The sequence below is a fragment of the Coregonus lavaretus genome (assembly GCF_964263955.1).
Source record: "Coregonus lavaretus genome assembly, contig: HAP1_SCAFFOLD_1364, whole genome shotgun sequence".
Classification (NCBI taxonomy): Eukaryota; Metazoa; Chordata; class Actinopteri; order Salmoniformes; family Salmonidae; genus Coregonus; species Coregonus lavaretus.
The window spans coordinates 90,066-110,200 of NW_028162250.1; the positions used below are offsets into that span (position 1 = coordinate 90,066).

At 44.2% G+C, this 20,135-nt stretch overlaps 1 protein-coding gene across 1 annotated transcript in view; it reads right to left on the reverse strand.

Moving 5' to 3' along the window:
* LOC311119423 (catenin alpha-2-like) overlaps positions 1-19,702 on the reverse strand; it is a gene marked incomplete at both ends in the record, with an annotated part of 73,027 nt that extends 53,325 nt beyond the window's left edge. The window contains 3 exons of the mRNA XM_084194118.1: positions 4,348-4,467; positions 7,396-7,562; positions 19,507-19,702. Of these exons, the coding sequence (XP_084050244.1) occupies positions 4,348-4,467; positions 7,396-7,562; positions 19,507-19,702 (483 nt within the window). The remainder of the gene's footprint in view (positions 1-4,347; positions 4,468-7,395; positions 7,563-19,506) is intronic.
* Positions 19,703-20,135: the final 433 nt, after the last annotated feature.

Sequence of the window (20,135 nt, forward strand, 5' to 3'; positions counted from 1 at the left end):
ACCTGCTCTTTCCATGACATAGACTGACCAGGTGAAGCCAGGTGAAAGCTATGATCCCCTATTGATGTCACTTGTTAAATCCACTTAAATCAGTGTAGATCAAGGGGAGGAGACAGGTTAAAGAAGGATTCTTAAGCCTTGAGATAATTGAGACATGGATTGTGTACAGTGGGGAAAAAAAGTATTTAGTCAGCCACCAATTGTGCAAGTTCTCCCACTTAAAAAGATGAGAGAGGCCTGTAATTTTCATCATAGGTACACGTCAACTATGACAGACAAATTGAGAAAAAAAAATCCAGAAAATCCCATTGTAGGATTTTTTATGAATTTATTTGCAAATTATGGTGGAAAATAAGTATTTGGTCACCTACAAACAAGCAAGATTTCTGGCTCTCACAGACCTGTAACTTCTTCTTTAAGAGGCTCCTCTGTCCTCCACTCGTTACCTGTATTAATGGCACCTGTTTGAACTTGTTATCAGTATAAAAGACACCTGTCCACAACCTCAAACAGTCACACTCCAAACTCCACAATGGCCAAGACCAAAGAGCTGTCAAAGGACACCAAAAACAAAATTGTAGACCTGCACCAGGCTGGGAAGACTGAATCTGCAATAGGTAAGCAGCTTGGTTTGAAGAAATCAACTGTGGGAGCAATTATTAGGAAATGGAAGACATACAAGACCACTGATAATCTATCTCGATCTGGGGCTCCACGCAAGATCTCACCCCGTGGGGTCAAAATGATCACAAGAACGGTGAGCAAAAATCCCAGAACCACACGGGGGGACCTAGTGAATGACCTGCAGAGAGCTGGGACCAAAGTAACAAAGCCTACCATCAGTAACACACTACGCCGCCAGGGACTCAAATCCTGCAGTGCGAGACGTGTCCCCCTGCTTAAGCCAGTACATGTCCAGGCCCGTCTGAAGTGCATTTGGATGATCCAGAAGAGGATTGGGAGAATGTCATACGGTCAGATGAAACCAAAATATAACTTTTAGGTAAAAACTCAACTCGTCATGTTTGGAGGACAAAGAATGCTGAGTTGCATCCAAAGAACACCATACCTACTGTGAAGCATGGGGTTGGAAACATCATGCTTTGGGGCTGTTTTTCTGCAAAGGGACCAGGACGACTAATCCGTGTAAAGGAAAGAATGAATGGGGCCATGTATCGTGAGATTTTGAGTGAAATCCTCCTTCCATCAGCAAGGGCATTGAAGATGAAACGTGGCTGGGTCTTTCAGCATGACAATGATCCCAAACACACCGCCCGGGCAACGAAGGAGTGGCTTCGTAAGAAGCATTTCAAGGTCCTGGAGTGGCCTAGCCAGTCTCCAGATCTCAACCCCATAGAAAATCTTTGGAGGGAGTTGAAAGTCTGTGTTGCCCAGCGACAGCCCCAAAACATCACTGCTCTAGAGGAGATCTGCATGGAGGAATGGGCCAAAATACCAGCAACAGTGTGTGAAAACCTTGTGAAGACTTACAGAAAACGTTTGACCTGTGTCATTGCCAACAAAGGGTATAAAACAAAGTTTTGAGAAACTTTTGTTATTGACCAAATACTTATTTTCCACCATCATATGCCAATAAATTCATAAAAAATCCTACAATGTGATTTTCTGGATATTTTTTTCTCATTTTGTCTGTCATAGTTGACGTGTATCTATGATGAAAATTACAGGCCTCTCTCATCTTTTTAAGTGGGAGAACTTGCACAATTGGTGGCTGACTAAATACTTTTTTTCCCCACTGTATGTGTATTATTCAGAGGGTGAATGGGCAAGACAAAATATTTAAGTCCCTTTGAAGGGGGTATGGTAGTAGGTGCCAGGCGCACCGGTTTGTGTCAAGAACTGCAATGCTGCTGGGTTTTTCATGCTCAACAGTTTCCTGTGTGTATCAAGAATGGTCCACCACCCATTGGACATCCAGCCAACTTGACACAACTGTAGGAAGCATTGGACTCAACATGGGCCAGCATCCCTGTGGAACGCTTTCGACACCTTGTAGAGTCCATGTCCCGACGAATTGAGGCTATTCTGAGGGCAAAATGGGGGGGGGGGGGGGGGGGCAAACTCAATATTAGAAAGGTGTTCCTAATGTTTGGTTAGGAAAGGTTGTATACTGTTTAGGAAATGTTATATACTGGTTAGGAAATGTTATACACTGAGTATACAAAACATTAAGGATACCTGCTCTTTCCATGACATAGACTGACCAGGTGAAGCCAGGTGAAAGCTATGATCCCCTATTGATGTCACTTGTTAAATCCACTTAAATCAGTGTAGATCAAGGGGAGGAGACAGGTTAAAGAAGGATTCTTAAGCCTTGAGATAATTGAGACATGGATTGTGTATGTGTATTATTCAGAGGGTGAATGGGCAAGACAAAATATTTAAGTCCCTTTGAAGGGGGTATGGTAGTAGGTGCCAGGCGCACCGGTTTGTGTCAAGAACTGCAATGCTGCTGGGTTTTTCATGCTCAACAGTTTCCTGTGTGTATCAAGAATGGTCCACCACCCATTGGACATCCAGCCAACTTGACACAACTGTAGGAAGCATTGGACTCAACATGGGCCAGCATCCCTGTGGAACGCTTTCGACACCTTGTAGAGTCCATGTCCCGACGAATTGAGGCTATTCTGAGGGCAAAATGGGGGGGGGGGGGGGGGCAAACTCAATATTAGAAAGGTGTTCCTAATGTTTGGTTAGGAAAGGTTGTATACTGTTTAGGAAATGTTATATACTGGTTAGGAAATGTTATATTGCTTAGGAAATGTTGTATACTTGTTAGGACATGCTACGTATATACAGACCAGACCTCAGCACAGGTTATATAGTAAACATGCATAATTTTACTAACATACAAAACTTTTGTTTTGTATCAGGATTGGAATTGATCTGAAAAGTTAGAGGTACTGTAACTTGGTTCGAAGGGTACTGCCACTTTGTTTGAAATCATTTCGAGAGGATATGAATTCTGGTCTGACTCTCGAGATACTATCCAAACTAAGGCTAAATATTTCATTAAACACACTCAAATGAATCATCACATACCATTATTGTGGGCATAAGATATGTGTTGATTGAAAGTTCAACCTTGAGGCTTTTGATTATATGAGCTTTATTCAATATGTCTACTCGTATTCTATTCAAACACCATAAAGCCTTGATAGGCAGACCTGCTTGATATAAAGAAATATAATTTGTGTCAAGCCAGTCCCCTTGAAGAGTGCACCTTGCGTGACCCAACAGTTCCACTGAGTGTATAACACATTACTTATTACAGATTTCCTGTCAAAACACTAAATATGCAGAGTTCTCACTTAACACTTCAGATTTAATTCTAAGAAAGGTAAAATGCATTCCCTGAAACATGTACCACCAAAAAATACCCAAACTTAGTGGAGCTTTAAGAAAGCACTCAAAGACATTAATAATTTCCTCTGAATTCTAAATTATTATTCCATGGTGATGTTTAAGAGGCATTACCAGGGACGTAGAGATGTGAGTCAATCATCCGGGAGATGGCAGTTCAACTCTTTCAGCATGTGTCCCAAATCACACCATATTCCCTATATAATGCACTACTTTTGACCAGAGCTCTATGGGCCCTGCTCAAAAGTAGTGTGCCATTTGAGACGCAGCCTCAGTCATTCCTCAGTCAGAAATGGTGTGCTATGGCACAGTCACGACTCTACGGATACAGCTCAGCTTTTAAACGTGTTTTTGGAGAACGCGTTCAGTTATGACCGAGAGCACAGCTTGGTGTTAGAAGCAGAGTTGTTTCCCTCTCCCTAGGCTGGCTATAGAGACAGCGGTGTGATGTAGTGTCATGACAGAGATTGTGTCTGCTTGCTCTGTGTGTGTCCGTGTGCACGTATGTGCTTGAGTGCCTGCGTGTGATGTACTGCTATGATAGAGAATCAGTGTTCTCGCTGTGTCTTGGTAAGAGCCGAAGGGCTCTCTATCTCTATCTGTTTTTAATGTGTCTGCCTCGCTACTGGTTTCTCTTTACAGTTCCCCTGGCTGGATCTGATCGTCTTGAGGTTTAACACATCACTGAGGTTTAGAGGGGATAATGGTGCTGGAGGTACAGGTATGTGTGTGTGTGTGTGTGTGTGTGTGTGTGTGTGTGTGTGTGTGTGTGTGTGTGTGTGTGTGTGTGTGTGTGTGTGTGTGTGTGTGTGTGTGTGTGTGTGTGTGTGTGTGTGTGTGTGTGTGTGAGCAGTCTCCCGCAAAGCTTGGTTTCCCGTTTATCTGTGATACAAGCTCAAGGAGCCAGGGTGTGGAATATGACGTATTTGACAATTACCTGTAGTGTGAGTGTGTTTGTGTTACCTGCTGTCTGCGGGCGGCCACATAGTTGAGCTTCACCATCTCCTTGCCAAACTCTTTGAAGCGGTTGGCCAGGTCCTGCTCGTTGGTGGCATTCTTCACTGCCTCCAGGGCCTCCTCCACCTGTCAGACACACAAACACGTACGTGCATACACAGAAACACACGCACACACACACAGAGATGGAAACACAGAGACACAAATATTTAAAATAAGTAAAACGTTTATGGACATAGCTACCCTCTGTAACTTAAGGCTTTCCATTAAGTATTTTCCGAGGTGTAAAATTGTAAATAGTGGCTACTTCTCAGAGAGTTTTGAATTGTCAAGGGGAGTTAAACAAGGGCGTCCGCTGTCACCATATCTATTCGTTATGGCCATCAAAATGCTAGCTATTAAAATCAGATCAAATAACAACATTAGAGGATTAGAAATCCAAGGCTTAAAAACAAAGGTGTCCATGTATGCCAATGACTCAAGTTTTATATTGGAATTATTTGATTTTTCTGTTGGGGACTGTCGGGGTGGGGGGGGGTGGGTTCTCGGATGGTTGAGGGGCAGCTCTTGGGGAACTGTGGGGGGGATCTTGGAGGGCTGATGGCCTGGCGGTTGGGAGCTTGGGCTTTGTGGCTGATGGGTCACTGGTTTGGGTCCCCGTTTTTGACCTTATGGGAGATCTGTTGACGTGCCCTTGAGCAGGGCGTTGACCCTGGTTGCTTCTGTGGGTCGCTCTGGATGGGAGTCTGTTAGATGACTAATGTGATGTAAATGTTGAGCGGCTTCACTGCAAGTAGATTTTATATTTTAAATATTCACAAAAAAAATAATTTATAATGATAATAATAATTGTTCATTAAGAGACAAAACTTCAGCTACAGATGTAGGATCTTAATTTGAGCCAGTTTGCTACAGCAGGAAAACAATCCTGCAGCAACAGGAAATGTGAATTATTATGTGGATTATAATTAATTGACAGTTGTTGATAATTAGATACTTTTATTGATAGGAACAAAAAAAATCGGAGTGGAAATTACAAACTTCAGAACCCTTTTTAAACCTCAAATACACTACAAGTTTTAGTACTCCTGCAACAGGGTTCTTTGTAATTGCTACCAGAACAATGTTTTATTTTATTTTTTTGTGGCCATTAACTTGTGTACGTTTTTTTTTTTATGGTCTCCTTTTAATGGTCTCCTCATCCATGTATGTGCATTCTTATTCTAAACTACTTTCTGTAGCCGTTATGAAAGTGCAGACAGACGCTGTATTGGAAAGAGAAAAATAGAGAGAAGAAAGAGAAAAAATAGAGAGAAGGAGAGAGAGAGAGAGAGAGAGAGAGAGAGATAACTTGTAAGTGGCCTTTGATGGCGAAGCTTAGGCACAGACTGGAGTTAAGCCCCCTCTCGGCTCCCGGGGAACCCAAACGTTCCAGAAGATGAACTATCTGAGTGTGTGTGTGTTTGTGTGTGTGCATGCATGCGTGCATATGTGCATGTGTGTGTGTGCCTGCATGTGTGTGTGTAAGTCTGGGCAGTTGTGCCAGCACTGCACTGGATCACAATAAAAGCCCACATCCTAACTTGTGATCTGCATGTGTCCTGTAAACATATAGGCTTAATAACACTTCTATCCAAGCGGTGTGACATGCACAGTACGTGTGGTTAATAACTCCTTGTTCAGTATAGCGGGTATCCATCAGTGGGCTCTGATATCACATGCTTGTGCATGCATCCGTGTGAATGTGTGTGTGTGTGTGTGTGTGCAAGCTCCAGCACATGTGTGTGTGCTCTACTACTGAGGTGCTGGCTCATCTATATGCTAATGTAGGGCCGAGGTAGAAGGTAGAGCTCCCAGGGATCAGTAGTGATCAGTGGCTATGGATTAGAGCAGGGCATGCTGGGATATCATGGGGAGGGGATGGGGCAGGACAGAGGGACGTTACTCACTGAAGGTGTCCAAAAATGGATACAGTGTCCTTCCACATACTAGGTGACGAGAGAAGATGTATCCTGGAATGCGTCCTAAATGGCACACTATTCTCTATTTAGTGCCCTACTCTGACCAGGGCCCACGACAAAGAGCACAGGGTGACTCTAGCGTACTTACTGAAGGTGCTGACTATTCTGTAGCCTGACTATGTATGTATGTCCCTGTGGATCACCAAAGGGCATATGAAAGCCCTTGTGTTTTTATACGATTTACAGCTACCTCGCTCTTTCACATACAGTAGGGGAAGGGAGAGGTGTGTGTATGTGTGTGGGATTTGGTACAGTAGTGGTTGGCTCACCCTGAAACTCTATGGGGGTTGTGTGTGTGTGTGTGTGTGTGTGTGTGTGTGTGTGTGTGTGTGTGTGTGTGTGTGCGCGCTTGTGCATGTGTACATGTGTGTTTGTGTGAGTGTGTGTAGGAAGGTGTCCTGCTGGGTCTATCTACAAAGGCCAGCTGACTTTGTAGCTGGTAGGGGAGCCTCTCTGTGGCACGTTTAAAGATATGCAGACTAACCGACAGCAACTTCAAACAGCCTTTTCAAAGGCCAATGTCGTTCACAGTGTTCGAATAAAAGTTAGGAGGTTACTCGAGAGTAACTTTGTCAGACTTTATAAATAAAAATAAATATGCCATTTAGAAGACGCTTTTATCCAAAGCGACTTACAGTCATGCGTGCATACATTTTTGTGTATGGGTGGTCCCGGGGATCGAACCGACTACCTTGGCGTTACAAGCGCCGTGCTCTACCAGTTGAGCTACAGAGGACCACACTTTGTATGATAGCGTCCTAGACCAAGGTTTGTACTCAGATGCAACTTAGGCGCTTAATCAAACCACCGGAAGTATGGGGTGACAATCACAGAGGTTTGAAATGCACAAACGTCACTATCAATTCAGAATAAATCCCATGTGATGGGGTGCATCTCAATCTAAATAGTCTAGTGTTGTCTCGTCTGGACGAGAGTGGATGCAACTTAAGGCAATTGAGATGTGTCCCTTGTATCAGTGGAGAAAAGCAAAAGGATGTAGATATAGAGTAGTCATAGACTATGAGTTACGTACGATTTTGAGGTGGGCCAGCAGCCTCATGACGTCAGCCATGTCGGCGAGGATGAGCAGGCGGGTGACGGCGGAGAGCAGGGCGCGGGCAGCCCTCACCATGGTGCCGCGCTTCACTGAGGAGCAAGGGTCGTCAGCAAACTCCTGGGAGGCCACGCGCATTGAATCACCTGCAGAGGGGGATCAGAGTGAGCGAGAGAGAGAGAGAGAGAGAGAGAGAGAGAGAGAGAGAGAGAGAGAGAGAGAGAGAGAGAGAGAGAGAGAGAGAGAGAGAGAGAGAGAGAGAGAGAGAGAGAGAGAGAGAGAGAGAGAGAGAGAGAGAGAGAGAGAGAGAGAGAGAGAGAGAGAGAGAGAGAGAGAGAGAGAGAGAGAGAGAGAGAGAGAGAGAGACATGGCTGGGGTTAGAGGTGGGTCAGCAGCAATATCACACCAGATAGACTTCAGTATTCAACGTGAGATGCCTTCAATACCGTCCACTAAGGGCAACGTGAGCATGTATTACCATCTAGTAGGCTCGCGACTTGCTAGAGTGTTGTGGATGGGGATACAGAGGAAGGGTTTAAACTGCATACTTCGGCTCTGAGGATCGCAGGTTCAATCCTAGTACTAGGCACTCATTTAATTTTTTTCTGTTTTAACCTTATCCCAAACCTTAACCCTTACCTTATCCAGTGGGAATTAATTCCTACACTTTACCGTCAAGTACCGTTTTCTGTTTTAACAACCTTAATCCTTACCTACTTCATATTTTCAAGCATTATTATTATGGTTGTTTGACTGCGAGTATTTGATGAAATCCACGCAGCATCATAACTTGAGATCTCTGAAACATTATGTGCGTAGCAGCGCATTTATGAGTGCATCTGATGCAGATTAGGGGAGACGGGGGCTATACCGGGGATATAGGCTACTGAATAGAACCTATTCACGTTGCAGTGGGAGTGGCTATTGCGCTGTTTCCTCCCGCATGTTGTAGGAAGACCAAAGCAAAAGTAATATGAGGATTGGGACACACAAGTGATGCTTCATAATAATCATGAATGGATTAAAAACAATTGTGAGCATTTTTGTCCAATAAACAAATGACTTCCATGGACATGTGGTATTGTTTTGGAATTTTAGTTTGTTTGGCATTTTTTACAATCTAACAATTTTTTTTGTGTTATTTTACTAGGCAAGTCAGTTAAGAACAAATTCTTATTTACAATGACAGCCTACACCAGCCAAACCCAGACAACACCACTCTATGGGACTCCCAATCACGGCCAGTTGTGATACAGCCTGGAATTGAACCAGGGGGTCTGTAGTGACGCCTCAGGCACTGAGATGCAGCGCCTTAGACTGCTGCGCCACTCGGGAGCCCTCTGAATAGTCTAACTCTGATTCAAACTATGTGTGAAAATTTCCTAAGAGACCCAAAAATACTTCTAACTATTGACTCAGGGGGTTGAATACTTATCTAATCAAGATATATTAGTGTTTAATTTGTGTAGTTGACAAAAAATGACAATTAAATCACTTTTAATCCCACTTTGTAACAAACTAATGTAGAAAAAGTAAAGGGGTGTGAATACTTTCTGAAGGCACTGTATTCCCATGTATCTACACCAGTATTTACATGTTGTATTGTACATGTTTAGTAGCACGTGTACACTTCCTGGCCTGTACCTCTCTCCGTGTGTGCAGTGTGTCGCAATCTTAATCTACATTACATCAACGCGGTAGGAAACCAGAGGACCATTTTGTTTCTTCCTGAGTGGTGGTAGTGAGCTGAAAAGCTCCCTGTTGGTTGCACAGCGGTAGCCTCCTACTGCATGGCCCACACAACCACACAACCACAGGAGGCCGGAGGTGGTAATGCCGTAACCCAGGAAACCATGTGGAATCCATAGAGAGAACAGAGAGCAGAGGAAAATGAGTTGTGTTAGTGTGTTCCCTTTATCACACTGTATCTGTACATCGTATGTGTCTGCCTTAGAGAACAAGTATTCTGTATGACAGTTAAAATGCAATCCAGCTTGGTTCATGGAAGAGGAAGCCATAGTATAGTCCTAGACAAAGTGCAGTTATTTCAGCTGGCACTAGTGGTATAATATCCTACAGTGGCTCGCATGTAAACCCCAGTCTGTGGATCTAGACAGGTAATCAGGAGTCACCTCAGACTAGCCTGATCCCTGATCTGTTTGTGCTGTCTTGCCAACTCTAATTGTCATTGTCACACCAGCACAAACAGATATGGGAACAGGCTAACCTCAGACAGAGCAGAGCTTTAGTCTCACTAGGGAATGCTCTCTCTGTCTGAGGCCTTCTCATTCATAAACCACAGACTGATTACATTGACTGTCTCCCCTTAAAGCCCAAGGGGGGCATCAGTGGCTTATGTCACCTGATTAAAACTACAGATACATCCATAGATCATACACAGAGAAGCAAGCACACACACACACACACACACACACACACACACACACACACACACACACACAGACTTGTAAGTGAGCCATCATAACTCATCCTTCCAGGCCGGTGACGAGGCAGGCAGTGTGTGTGTGTGTGTGTGAGTGTGCGTGTGCATGTGTGTGTGTGTGCATGTGTGCGATCAAGCGTGTGACAGTGACAGTTTGATGGGCTTAGTGAATCCCCGCAGTCTGAAATCAGCATCCAGAATTTAATCAGGAGGAGATGAGAGGCGATAGAGGAGACGATTGGATGATAGGACTCAGAGGGTTATAGACAAGATTATAGGTTTGATGTGGGCTCGGGCTGCACACTGTTACAATAAACTTTAGCTTAAAGGGTTTATTGGCAAGGACGTCTCTTTTCACACAGTACTCCTGATGGCTCCTGTTCCATTTGTCAGTCTGAAATATCCATTAATACAGAGTGAGAACATTAACTATCTTTTCACTTTTTCTCCAGACGCAAAACAAATAAAATGCCACTATGATCTTCAGGCAGTGTGGACCCAAAGTGGGTGAACTGGAAGTGGGCGTTCAGTTTAAAGGCTCCATGTATGGTAGTTCTTGACACTGTTCGTCATGACTATATAACTTAAAAAGACACAAACAAATGTACATTCAAAGTAGTGGTTGATCATTCAATAAAGGACTGTTATTGTTATGAATGAGCCATCGAATAGAGAATCAGACACCATTTACAACTCTAATCTCTTAAAATAGTGCCCTGTCAGTGTCAGCAATACACTCACTCCCCTCTCTCACTGTCTGCATCCCAAATGGCACTCTATTCCCTTTATAGTGCACTACTTTTGACCAGGGCACATTTGGGACACATACAACCTTCTGTATGCTACACCCTTATAATGGGACTTAATGGGATGTGGATTGTGGAGATTTACGTTCCCCACACTGGGGTGTGACTGGGTCTGCTGTCCTGTCCAATAGCTCAAGGTCAGCTGGCTAGTTCTTCCTTGTCCTATTCGCAGCTGGGGATTCAGTCTGATTGATTTGTTTTCTCATGAGGAGAGAGCTTTCCCATTAACAGTGAAAGGTCAACCGTGAACACACACATAAATACTAAAGGGACACACGCACACATACAGTGCCTTGCAAAAGTATTCAGACCCCTTGGATTTCTTCACATTTTATTGTTACAAAATGTTTTTCAAATGTAATTGTTGTTGTATTATTTTTTTTTCACCCCCTTTTTCTCCCCAATTTTGTGATATCCAATTGCGATCTTGTCTCATCGCTGCAACTCCCCAACAGGCTCGGGAGAGGCGAAGGTCGAGTCATGCTGTCACGTCTCCTCCCGTTGCTCCCCTCCGGCGCTCTGATTCGCCGGTCTACTGAGCCACCGGTCTGAGCGCACCACCTCGGCAACACCGGAATGGAAACCCAACGCACCCTGATCACCTCCAGCGCACCTGCACCTCATCATCTCATCACCACCCCTATATAGCCCTGGACTGTTCAGTGTTGTGTTGTGTGTGATTGTTAGTGTCTTGTCGTGTACTCGCTCTTTGTTGTTCTCTTGCTCAGTGTTAAGTAAACCTTTACATTGTTGATTCCTGCTTCTTCGTATCCTCAGTACTCGTCACAGAATCACACACCAATCACAAATATGGATGCAGCAGGTAATCCTCCTGGAGTTTCCAAGCGCCTCGACCAGCACCAGCAGCAGATTGCCCAGCTGAACGCCGCCATGCAGGAAGTGCTCCAAACGCTGCATAAACTGACCATCGCTCCGGTTCCACCTCAGGGAGTGGCACCCTGCCGGAGCGCTATGACGGGAAAATGAAGAAATATAGAGGCTTCCTGCTACAGGTTTCACTGTATAGCGCTGGTGATTTCACTACTGAAGGGAAAGGTGCTGGATTGAGGCGGCGGCGCTTCCCTACTCCACCTTCCTCGCTTGGTTCAGGGCGGTGTTCGATCATCCCACGGAGGGAAAGGACAGGGGTGAGTGTCTCCTCTGGCTACAACAGGGAGAGGGGGCCGCATTCGAGTACGCCCTGAGTTCTCGCACGGTGGCGGCATCTTCAGGCTGGAATGAGCGTGCTCTGCGCACGGCCTTCAGGAGAGGCTTACGGAAGGACATCACGACGGAACTCGCATGTCGGGGCGACGAGATGGACCTTGATACCGTCATCGCCACATCCATTCGTCTTGACGACATGTTGAGAGACCAATGGCGTTCCCAACACCTCCCGGAGCCTTGAAGCTCACTCCATCTGAGCTATAGAAGCCGCTCTGCCTCCGAGTCCTCACCCATGGAGGTGGGCAGCACCCCCTACACCACCACGGACCACAGATTTCCTGGCGGCTCCCTATCTTGGCGGTATGACTCTCATCGCCGCTCCATGAGTGTTCCGTCATCACCTGTCACCAAACAATTGTTTTTAGTTCCCCTAACGGTGAATGGTTCTTCCTTCTCTTCGCTTTCCACAGCAATGATAGATTCCGGATCGGTGGGGAACCTTATAGATAGGGAGCTGGTCTCTGAATGGGGGTTGCCCACCGTGCCACTGCCTTCTCCGCTACACGTCACCTCGCTGGACAATAAACCACTTGGATCAGGCACCATTACACACGTCACTCTCCCCATTACCATCACCATTCTCACACTACCGGAGCACCACGAGGAGCTGTCCTTCTACATCGTCACGTCACCCCTTCACCGGATTGTCTTGGAATTGCCCTGGCTCAGACTACACAACCCCACCATCAACTGGATCACCAAGAGGATCACAGCCTGGTCCCCCTCATGCCGGAGGACCTGCCTGCCGGTGGTTTGTTGTTCCTCGTCAGTGGAGAGTCCGGAGTGCGCCCTCCAGCCCAATATTCCACATGAGTACGCAGATCTCTCCGATGTCTTCTTTGCCTCTAAGGCTAAGTGTCTCCCTCCTCACAGGCCCTGGGACTGCGCCATTGACCTGCTGGAAGGCCAACACCCCCCGAAGAGTCGCATTACTCCCTCTCCATAGCGGAGGCTGAGGCCATGGAGAAGTATGTGGCGGAGACCCTGAAACAGGGGTTCATCAGACGCTCTACCTCTCTTGCCTCCGCCAGCATCTTCTTTGTGGCTAAAAAAGATGCAGGACTAATGCCGTGCATTGACTACCGGGGACTGAACGCAGTCACCACCAAGTACCGGTACCCCCTCCCTCTGGTTCCGTCAGCCATTGAGCAGCTGTGAGGGGCCTCACTCATGGCTTAACTAGGGCACAAGTGGAAACTTTGATCATAGCTCAGTGAGGAATTGCATGGCCCTGTGTGCCACTGATCCATTTCATGGATCTGGAATGGATCCGCGCCAACAGTGTCATGTCTGATGTGCACACTATGAAATGTGAGGAAACTGTAGAGGTGAGAGCCGGATGGATGATGGATGATGAAGCCCCCGCTTCTCTTTCTGCTGATCTGAGTATTGAACATACAGTACAATCCAATTCCAATCGGAGGAAAACATCAGCGTCGAGCAAGGGTTCATTGAACTCCATTCAGCTGTTAAAGGGGACTTGACTTGCAGGCAGGAAAATAACTATAAGTGACTTTATAGACAACATTGGCCATCCTGAAAATAAACGTTCCCAAGACGATGACAGAGCACTATTTGATGAGGCGTAGAGTTACACATTGGAGATCAGTGAGGGTTGTACCGAGCAACAGGCTTTCACCGTGATCTGTTTAGCCTATACGGTGTTCAGACACTGCGGAGGCGGCGGTGCTACCGACCGCGGACAATCAAAGCATTAAAGTTGCGTGACTGTGGAGTAAACATCTTGGGATCGTTACATTCTCCAAAGCCAGGGCCAGGGCCCAAGCTTAATGGCTATCAATCAGACGAATGTACCACTCTTTCCCTCTCTTACACACACACACACACACACAATCACACACACACACACACACATACACACACACACACACACACACACACACACACCCTGTCTCCTTCTGCTTCTAATCCATCAAGAGAGAGGGAACGTTTGATCGCCCCATTACTCTGACCCGCCGAGCGCTTAACCACCGGGAAATGAGATTTTGGGATTCGAAAAACCAAACGACAGTCCACGCTCTGTAAAACTTTCCCCCAAACTTTTAGTGTGATTTAGAGGGTTTGTGTCTGCATATGATGAGTCATTGTATTTCAATTCCAAACACTTTAAAGTAAATCAAACACCAAAACAAATCTATACAGTATTCCCTCGGATAGAAAAGGTAGCAGTCATGCTAGGCCTGGGTAGGTTTGAATGGGGCCAGGGATGTGAAATGGCTGGTCGGCTATAGAGGCAAGGCTACAACTAGGGTAATGCATTTCCTGTGTATATCCTGCTTATTCCCTCCTGATTTCGGAAATCTTTCAACAGGAATTTCTGGAAAGCTTCGGAATTTTGGGAAAGTTTAGACTAGACCGGCTTGGGTAAATCCAGCACCACCCAAATGAGACCCAGGGGGAGGCGATAGAGGGTGCAAGAGGAAATGAAAAAATATATTGTTTTCACCTACGGGCTTCAAACCCACTTTCAAATAACTAATGTTGACTCTTTGCTGTTTACTTTCTTTTGAAGGGCAGATTAGGAAAATACCACTTTGTTTCAAGGGCACTAGACCCATCCTCAACCATTGATTAGTGATCATTTTGGATTGGATGTTATTGGGCCTGGCCAGGGCCAAGTATTGAGCCAATTAAACCAATTAGGATGTTTCCCAAATGGCACCCTATTCCCTATATAGTGCACTACTTTCGACCAGGGACTGAACTGGGTGCCATTTGGGAAGCATCCTCTATCTTCTTGAAGGTCAAATTACACAGCAGTTTGGTGTATTTTTATATAGGGACATAAAACTAAAACTGAGGTGGCACATGTTTCAACTTTTGCCCCCTTGTTTAGCCGGGCCTGCAAGTAGAGCTGTTTTATCAAGAGACAAATATCCAGTGCTTTTCATGTGGTGCATAGGCACATACAGACACAGCTTGGCTACATTGTAACCGCGAAGCGGCCATGGTGCGCTCGCATATGGGGCTCAGCCAGGACTGTTACTTTTGTAACTGAATGAAAACATTTTAACAATGTGATTTAACCGATTGAAGTTGGGAAAATATATGGCAAAAATGCAGAATGGTGTTAAATGCCTGTAAACAGCTTGGGCGTGATTATTTCACAGATATAATTATGTAATATTAGGCCCAATGATTAATTCTCACTATCTACATGCAAGCTACTCATTGACAGCCCGCACGTTACCGGACATGCAGTTTTGGTAGGCTGATGGAAGGCTACTCAGAGTCAGAGTCTGCACTACAGCGAAGGCTAATCAGACATGCCAGTGCTCATCATGATTCTTACAGAAAAAGTGAAATTATACAATACATTTGCTTGTGATACACGCAGCTGAAATTATATATACAGTGCCTTCAGAAAGTATTCACATCCCTTTACTTTTTCCACATTTTGTTGTGTTACAGCCTGAATTTAAAATGTATTAAATATATATTTTTTGTCACGGGCCTACCCCATAATGCTAAAGTGAAAAAAAGTATTTAACCCCTTTGTTATGGCAAGCCTAAATAAGTTCAGGAGTACAAATGTACTTAATAAGTTGCATGGACTCACTTTGTGTGCAATAACAGTGTTTAACATGATTTTTGAATGACTACCTCGTCTCTGTACCCCACACATATAATGATATGTAAGGTCCCTCAATCGAACAGTACATTTCAAACACAGGTTCAACCACAAAGACAAGGGAGGTTTTCCAATGCCTTGCAAAGAAGGGCACCTATTGGAAGATGGGTAAAAATAAAAAAGCAGACATTGAATAACCCTTTAAGTATGGTGAAGTTATTAATTACACTTTGGATGGTGTATCAATACACCCAGTCACTACAAAGACACAGGTGTTCTTCCTAACACAGTTGCCGGAGAGGAAGGAAACCACTCAGGGATTACACCATCAGACCAATGGTGACTTTAAAACAGTTACAGAGTTTAATGGATGTGACTACAACATTGTAGTTACTCCACAATACTAACCTAATTGACAGAGTGAAAATAAGAAAGCCTGTACAGAATAAACATATTCCAAAACATGCATCCTGTTTGCAACAAGTCACTAAAGTAATACTGCAAAAAATGTGGCAAAGCAATTAACTTTTTTTCCTGAATACAAAGTGTTATGTTTGGGGCAAATCCAATACAACACATTAAGGAGTACAACTCTCTATATTTTCCAAGCATAGTGGTGGCTGCATCATGTTATGGGTATGCTTGTAATCGTTAAGGACTGGGGGGGGGGGGGGGTTCAGAATAAAAAATAAAGGGAATGGAGATAAGCACAGGCAAAATCCTTGTTCAGTCTGCTTTCCACCAGACACTGGGAGATGAATTCACCTTTCAGCAGGACAATAACCTAAAACACAACGCCAAATCTACACAGGAGTTGCTTACCAAGAAGACAGTGAGTGGGTGAGCTACAGTTTTTACTTAAATCTACTTGAAAATCTATGGCAAGTCATGAACATGTTTTTCTAGTAATGATCAACAACCAATTTGACAGAGCTTGAAGAATTTTGAAAAGAATAATGGGCAAATGTTGCATAATCTAGGTGTAGAAAGCTTTTAGAGATTTACCCAGAAAGACTCACAGCTGTAATCGCTGCCAAAGGTGCTTCTACAAAGTATTGACTCCAGGGTGTGAATACTTATGTAAATTAGATAATTCTGTATATAATTTTCAATACATTTGCAAAGACTTCATAATGGAGAGAGAAAAAAATGAATTCAGGCTGTAACACAACAAACTGTGAAATAAGTCAAGGGGTATGAATACTTCCTGAAGGCACTGTAACAATGGACCAGGGTTTCCGTTAGCCGGTAATTGCCGGCTTTTGGCCGATAAAATTAATTAAAAGCCACTAAATAAAATTGTGCAGGGCTGCATATCATACAGTACATTCCAATTTCACGCTTCAGCATCATTCTCTCATTCCTTGCCCGCTGCCTTACGTGCACGCTGCTGAGGAGAGAGAGTGAGAGAGGAGCCTTGGGCTACTGTTTGTGAAGATGGAGGCCTTTTGCCATTATAGTAAAATGAAAGTTAGAGAGTATGCCTATAGTAAAAAGCCTAAAAGGGGAATGTCATCCATATTAACAAGTTTCAATATTGTAGTGTACAAAGACGGGAAGAACGTTGGCGCGGCCAAATGCAGGCTACTGTGCAACTCGCTATTCAGGTAGGATTTTTTTATTTATAATAATTTGTTTTATCATTGTTATTACAGTATACCATTGTTTTTATTGTAGGCATATGTATTATTATAAACCAGTTCTTTAAATATGCAAAACATGTTTTGTTTCATTCTGTTGAGACATTTTCTTTGGCTAAATTAAGTTAAATTTGTCTTTTTAATTGTGTACTCCGTATTTAGTTTAAGATAGGTTATAAGTAGGCCTATTATAAAGTAAATATAATTAGCCTATTGCTGTCATTTGTTGGGGACTGTAGGCACTAGCCTTTCTTGTTAATTGCTGGACCTTTTGAGAAGGTTTAAACCAGTTGGCAAGTGTTTTGTTTCATTCTGAGCCATTTTCTTTGGCCGAATTAAGTTCCAACTGTAATGGGTTTGCCGCAATATAATATCCTGCTCGTATCTTCCCTATAAAAATTGGCTTTACTTACTTTTGATATTACCCTAATACAGTTTAGAACCTTTTGTGAAGGTTTGGTGTGGTGTGGCTATTAGCCTATTATACTGCAGGCCTATGATATGAAGGCAGTGCGCACCAGCACTCCAACTGACTTCCGACAGTTGAACTTGAGGTGAGGAATAATGTTTTAGTCCTACCAAAGTTACTCCTATTGTCTTTCAATATAATGCTTATCTTAATTTTTTAAAATTTGGATCGAAAATTAACGAAGTAACCTCCTGTACGCCTATATTTGTATAGCATATGCAGTAGGCTAGCCTATCTGACAAGGATAATGAAATGTCTGTGTCGTAGCATGCCGCCAGCCTATCTCTATCTCTCTTTCTCTGGGACTAGGCCTCAGCTTCTCTTGCATTATATCATCCAGTGGACACCTAAGCCTATAGGCCTATGCATGCAATGCTCTGATGCATTTAGTGCTCAAATCTCCGACAGCTGAATTGTGAGGTGGACAATTATTATTTTAGGAAAGTAAAAACTAATAAAACAATAGCCTATAAAGTTTCAAAATACAAGAAATAGTGTTTTTGTAATGTGTTAGGCTATAGGCTGTTTTTAAGGACACGTAAATGTGGCTCATTTGGCCAATATCCCTTGTTTATTGATGCCGCTGGCTGCGTGGGTGGACGTCCTTATGGGTTACGCACCCAATGCATATGATTCAGTGCAGGGTACTGGGCAGACAGTAAATAAATGAGTTATGAAAAACATGACAGGCATTAAAATGGAAAATGGAAAATGATATGTCTGCTTGGGTCCAGTGAGCCCTAAATGATGAAATTAAAGAACGCAAATACTGTACTCTGAAGCAGATAGCCTGCTGTAAAATAGTCAAACACTTACGCTATTCTGTATTGACATTTTACTCAGCAAGGGAATCTAGCATAATTAATTTCCAAGTTAAAAACATAACACAAGACTGATAAGCAGGGTCTGAGTTCAAACACAACACTTTCTCCTCCACAGCTTGATAGCTACCACAGTAAATTGGCTACGATGAATGCGCAAGAAAGCGAGATTGCTAAGTGTATGCTTGAAGAGTGACACAGTATGCCTGAATCCAGACATAGTTTGTTGGGCAGGTGTTCTAGATTGAAGAGAGGAAGAGAAGGAGGGGAATGTTCATGTAGAGAAAGAGAGAAAGATAGAGAGGGGGGGGGGGGATCCCTGCCAATGCTGGTGCCTTTTCATTGAAGGCCCCTGCTGGGACCCACCTGGGCAAGAACCTTAGAAATACACCACAGCCAGACTGAGCTTTCAGCCTGGCAGACTCCATACAACGCTGACGGTTTTAACATGGGGCTGGGGTGCTGTGTGGTGTGTGTGGTGTGTGTGTGTTTGTGTGTGTGTGTGTGTGTGTGTGTGTGTGTGTGTGTGTGTGTGTGTGTGTGTGTGTGTGTGTGTGTGTGTGTGTGTGTGTGTGTGTGTGTGTGTGTGTGTGTGTGTGTGTGTGTGTGTGTGGGTGTGGGTGTGTGTGTGTGTGTGTGAGAGAGAGAGAGAGCTTGTGTCTGAGAGAGCATGTATGTGTTTGTTGGATCTAGATAAAGCAGAGGTTTGCAGACAGACAAGGTGAATTAAGGCTCAGAGAGAGAAAATATAATTCAAAAGTAGGACTCTTTCTAAGTTTGAAGGAAATAAGTCCTTTCATGTGTTATTCTGAAACATGCATGAGAAGAGCTCCAAAGGGGGTGGAAGCATGCAGGCGCCTTTCAAGCTCCTAATACATAATGTTACAGCAGTTCCGGATGGGAACCAGAATACACCCTGGGCTCTGGAGAGCTTGCTGTCAACAGTCCATGGACTGTATACACCAGAAAACTACAAGTATGGTGTCCCTGTGATTACATTGGACTCTCTTCACCTTGCTGTCCCATTTAATGGATTCACATATCTCTGAACACAAGAGTACTACATGGTATGGTGTCCCTGTGCAGACATACCTTGCTTGCGGACGTCCTCCACGGCGAGGATGAGCTCCTCCTTGAGATCGTGGCTGTTCTTGGCGATCTGCTCACCCTTCTCCAGGAAGTTCTGCGTGGCCTGCTCCACCGACAGGGCCAGCACGTGGGCCTTCTTGGAGCGCCCCTTCTTCTTACTGCTGGGCCCTTTGTTGCTGGTGTTCACCAGGGTGGTCACCTGACGGACGGAGAGGGAGAGGTTAGGACGGGAACTGAAGAGAAAATAACAGATGCCAAAAGGGTTGAGGGACTGAAAACTGTATGGATAACTAATACTTGTATTAATGTTATACAGCACTTTTATACAGCAACCGCTAGTTCATCGACCTGTGGGATATGTTGCTAACTGATCCACCAATTGAAATGCAAGACAAGTCTTACAGTAATCTAAGCAGACCATAAAGGACAAAACGTTGAAAGACATCTCGTATAGTTTGACTGCATTTCATTGCCTTTCATCCAGCCTATTAACACAACTAAAACACGTCTTCATAAGCATTTCAGGAGGCAAGCCATCATGAGCTACAGTGTGCAGGAAATGTGACATGCCTTCAAACGGAGACTGCTGTCTTTCAGCAGCATGACAATTAAATGAAACAAAGTCCCAAATA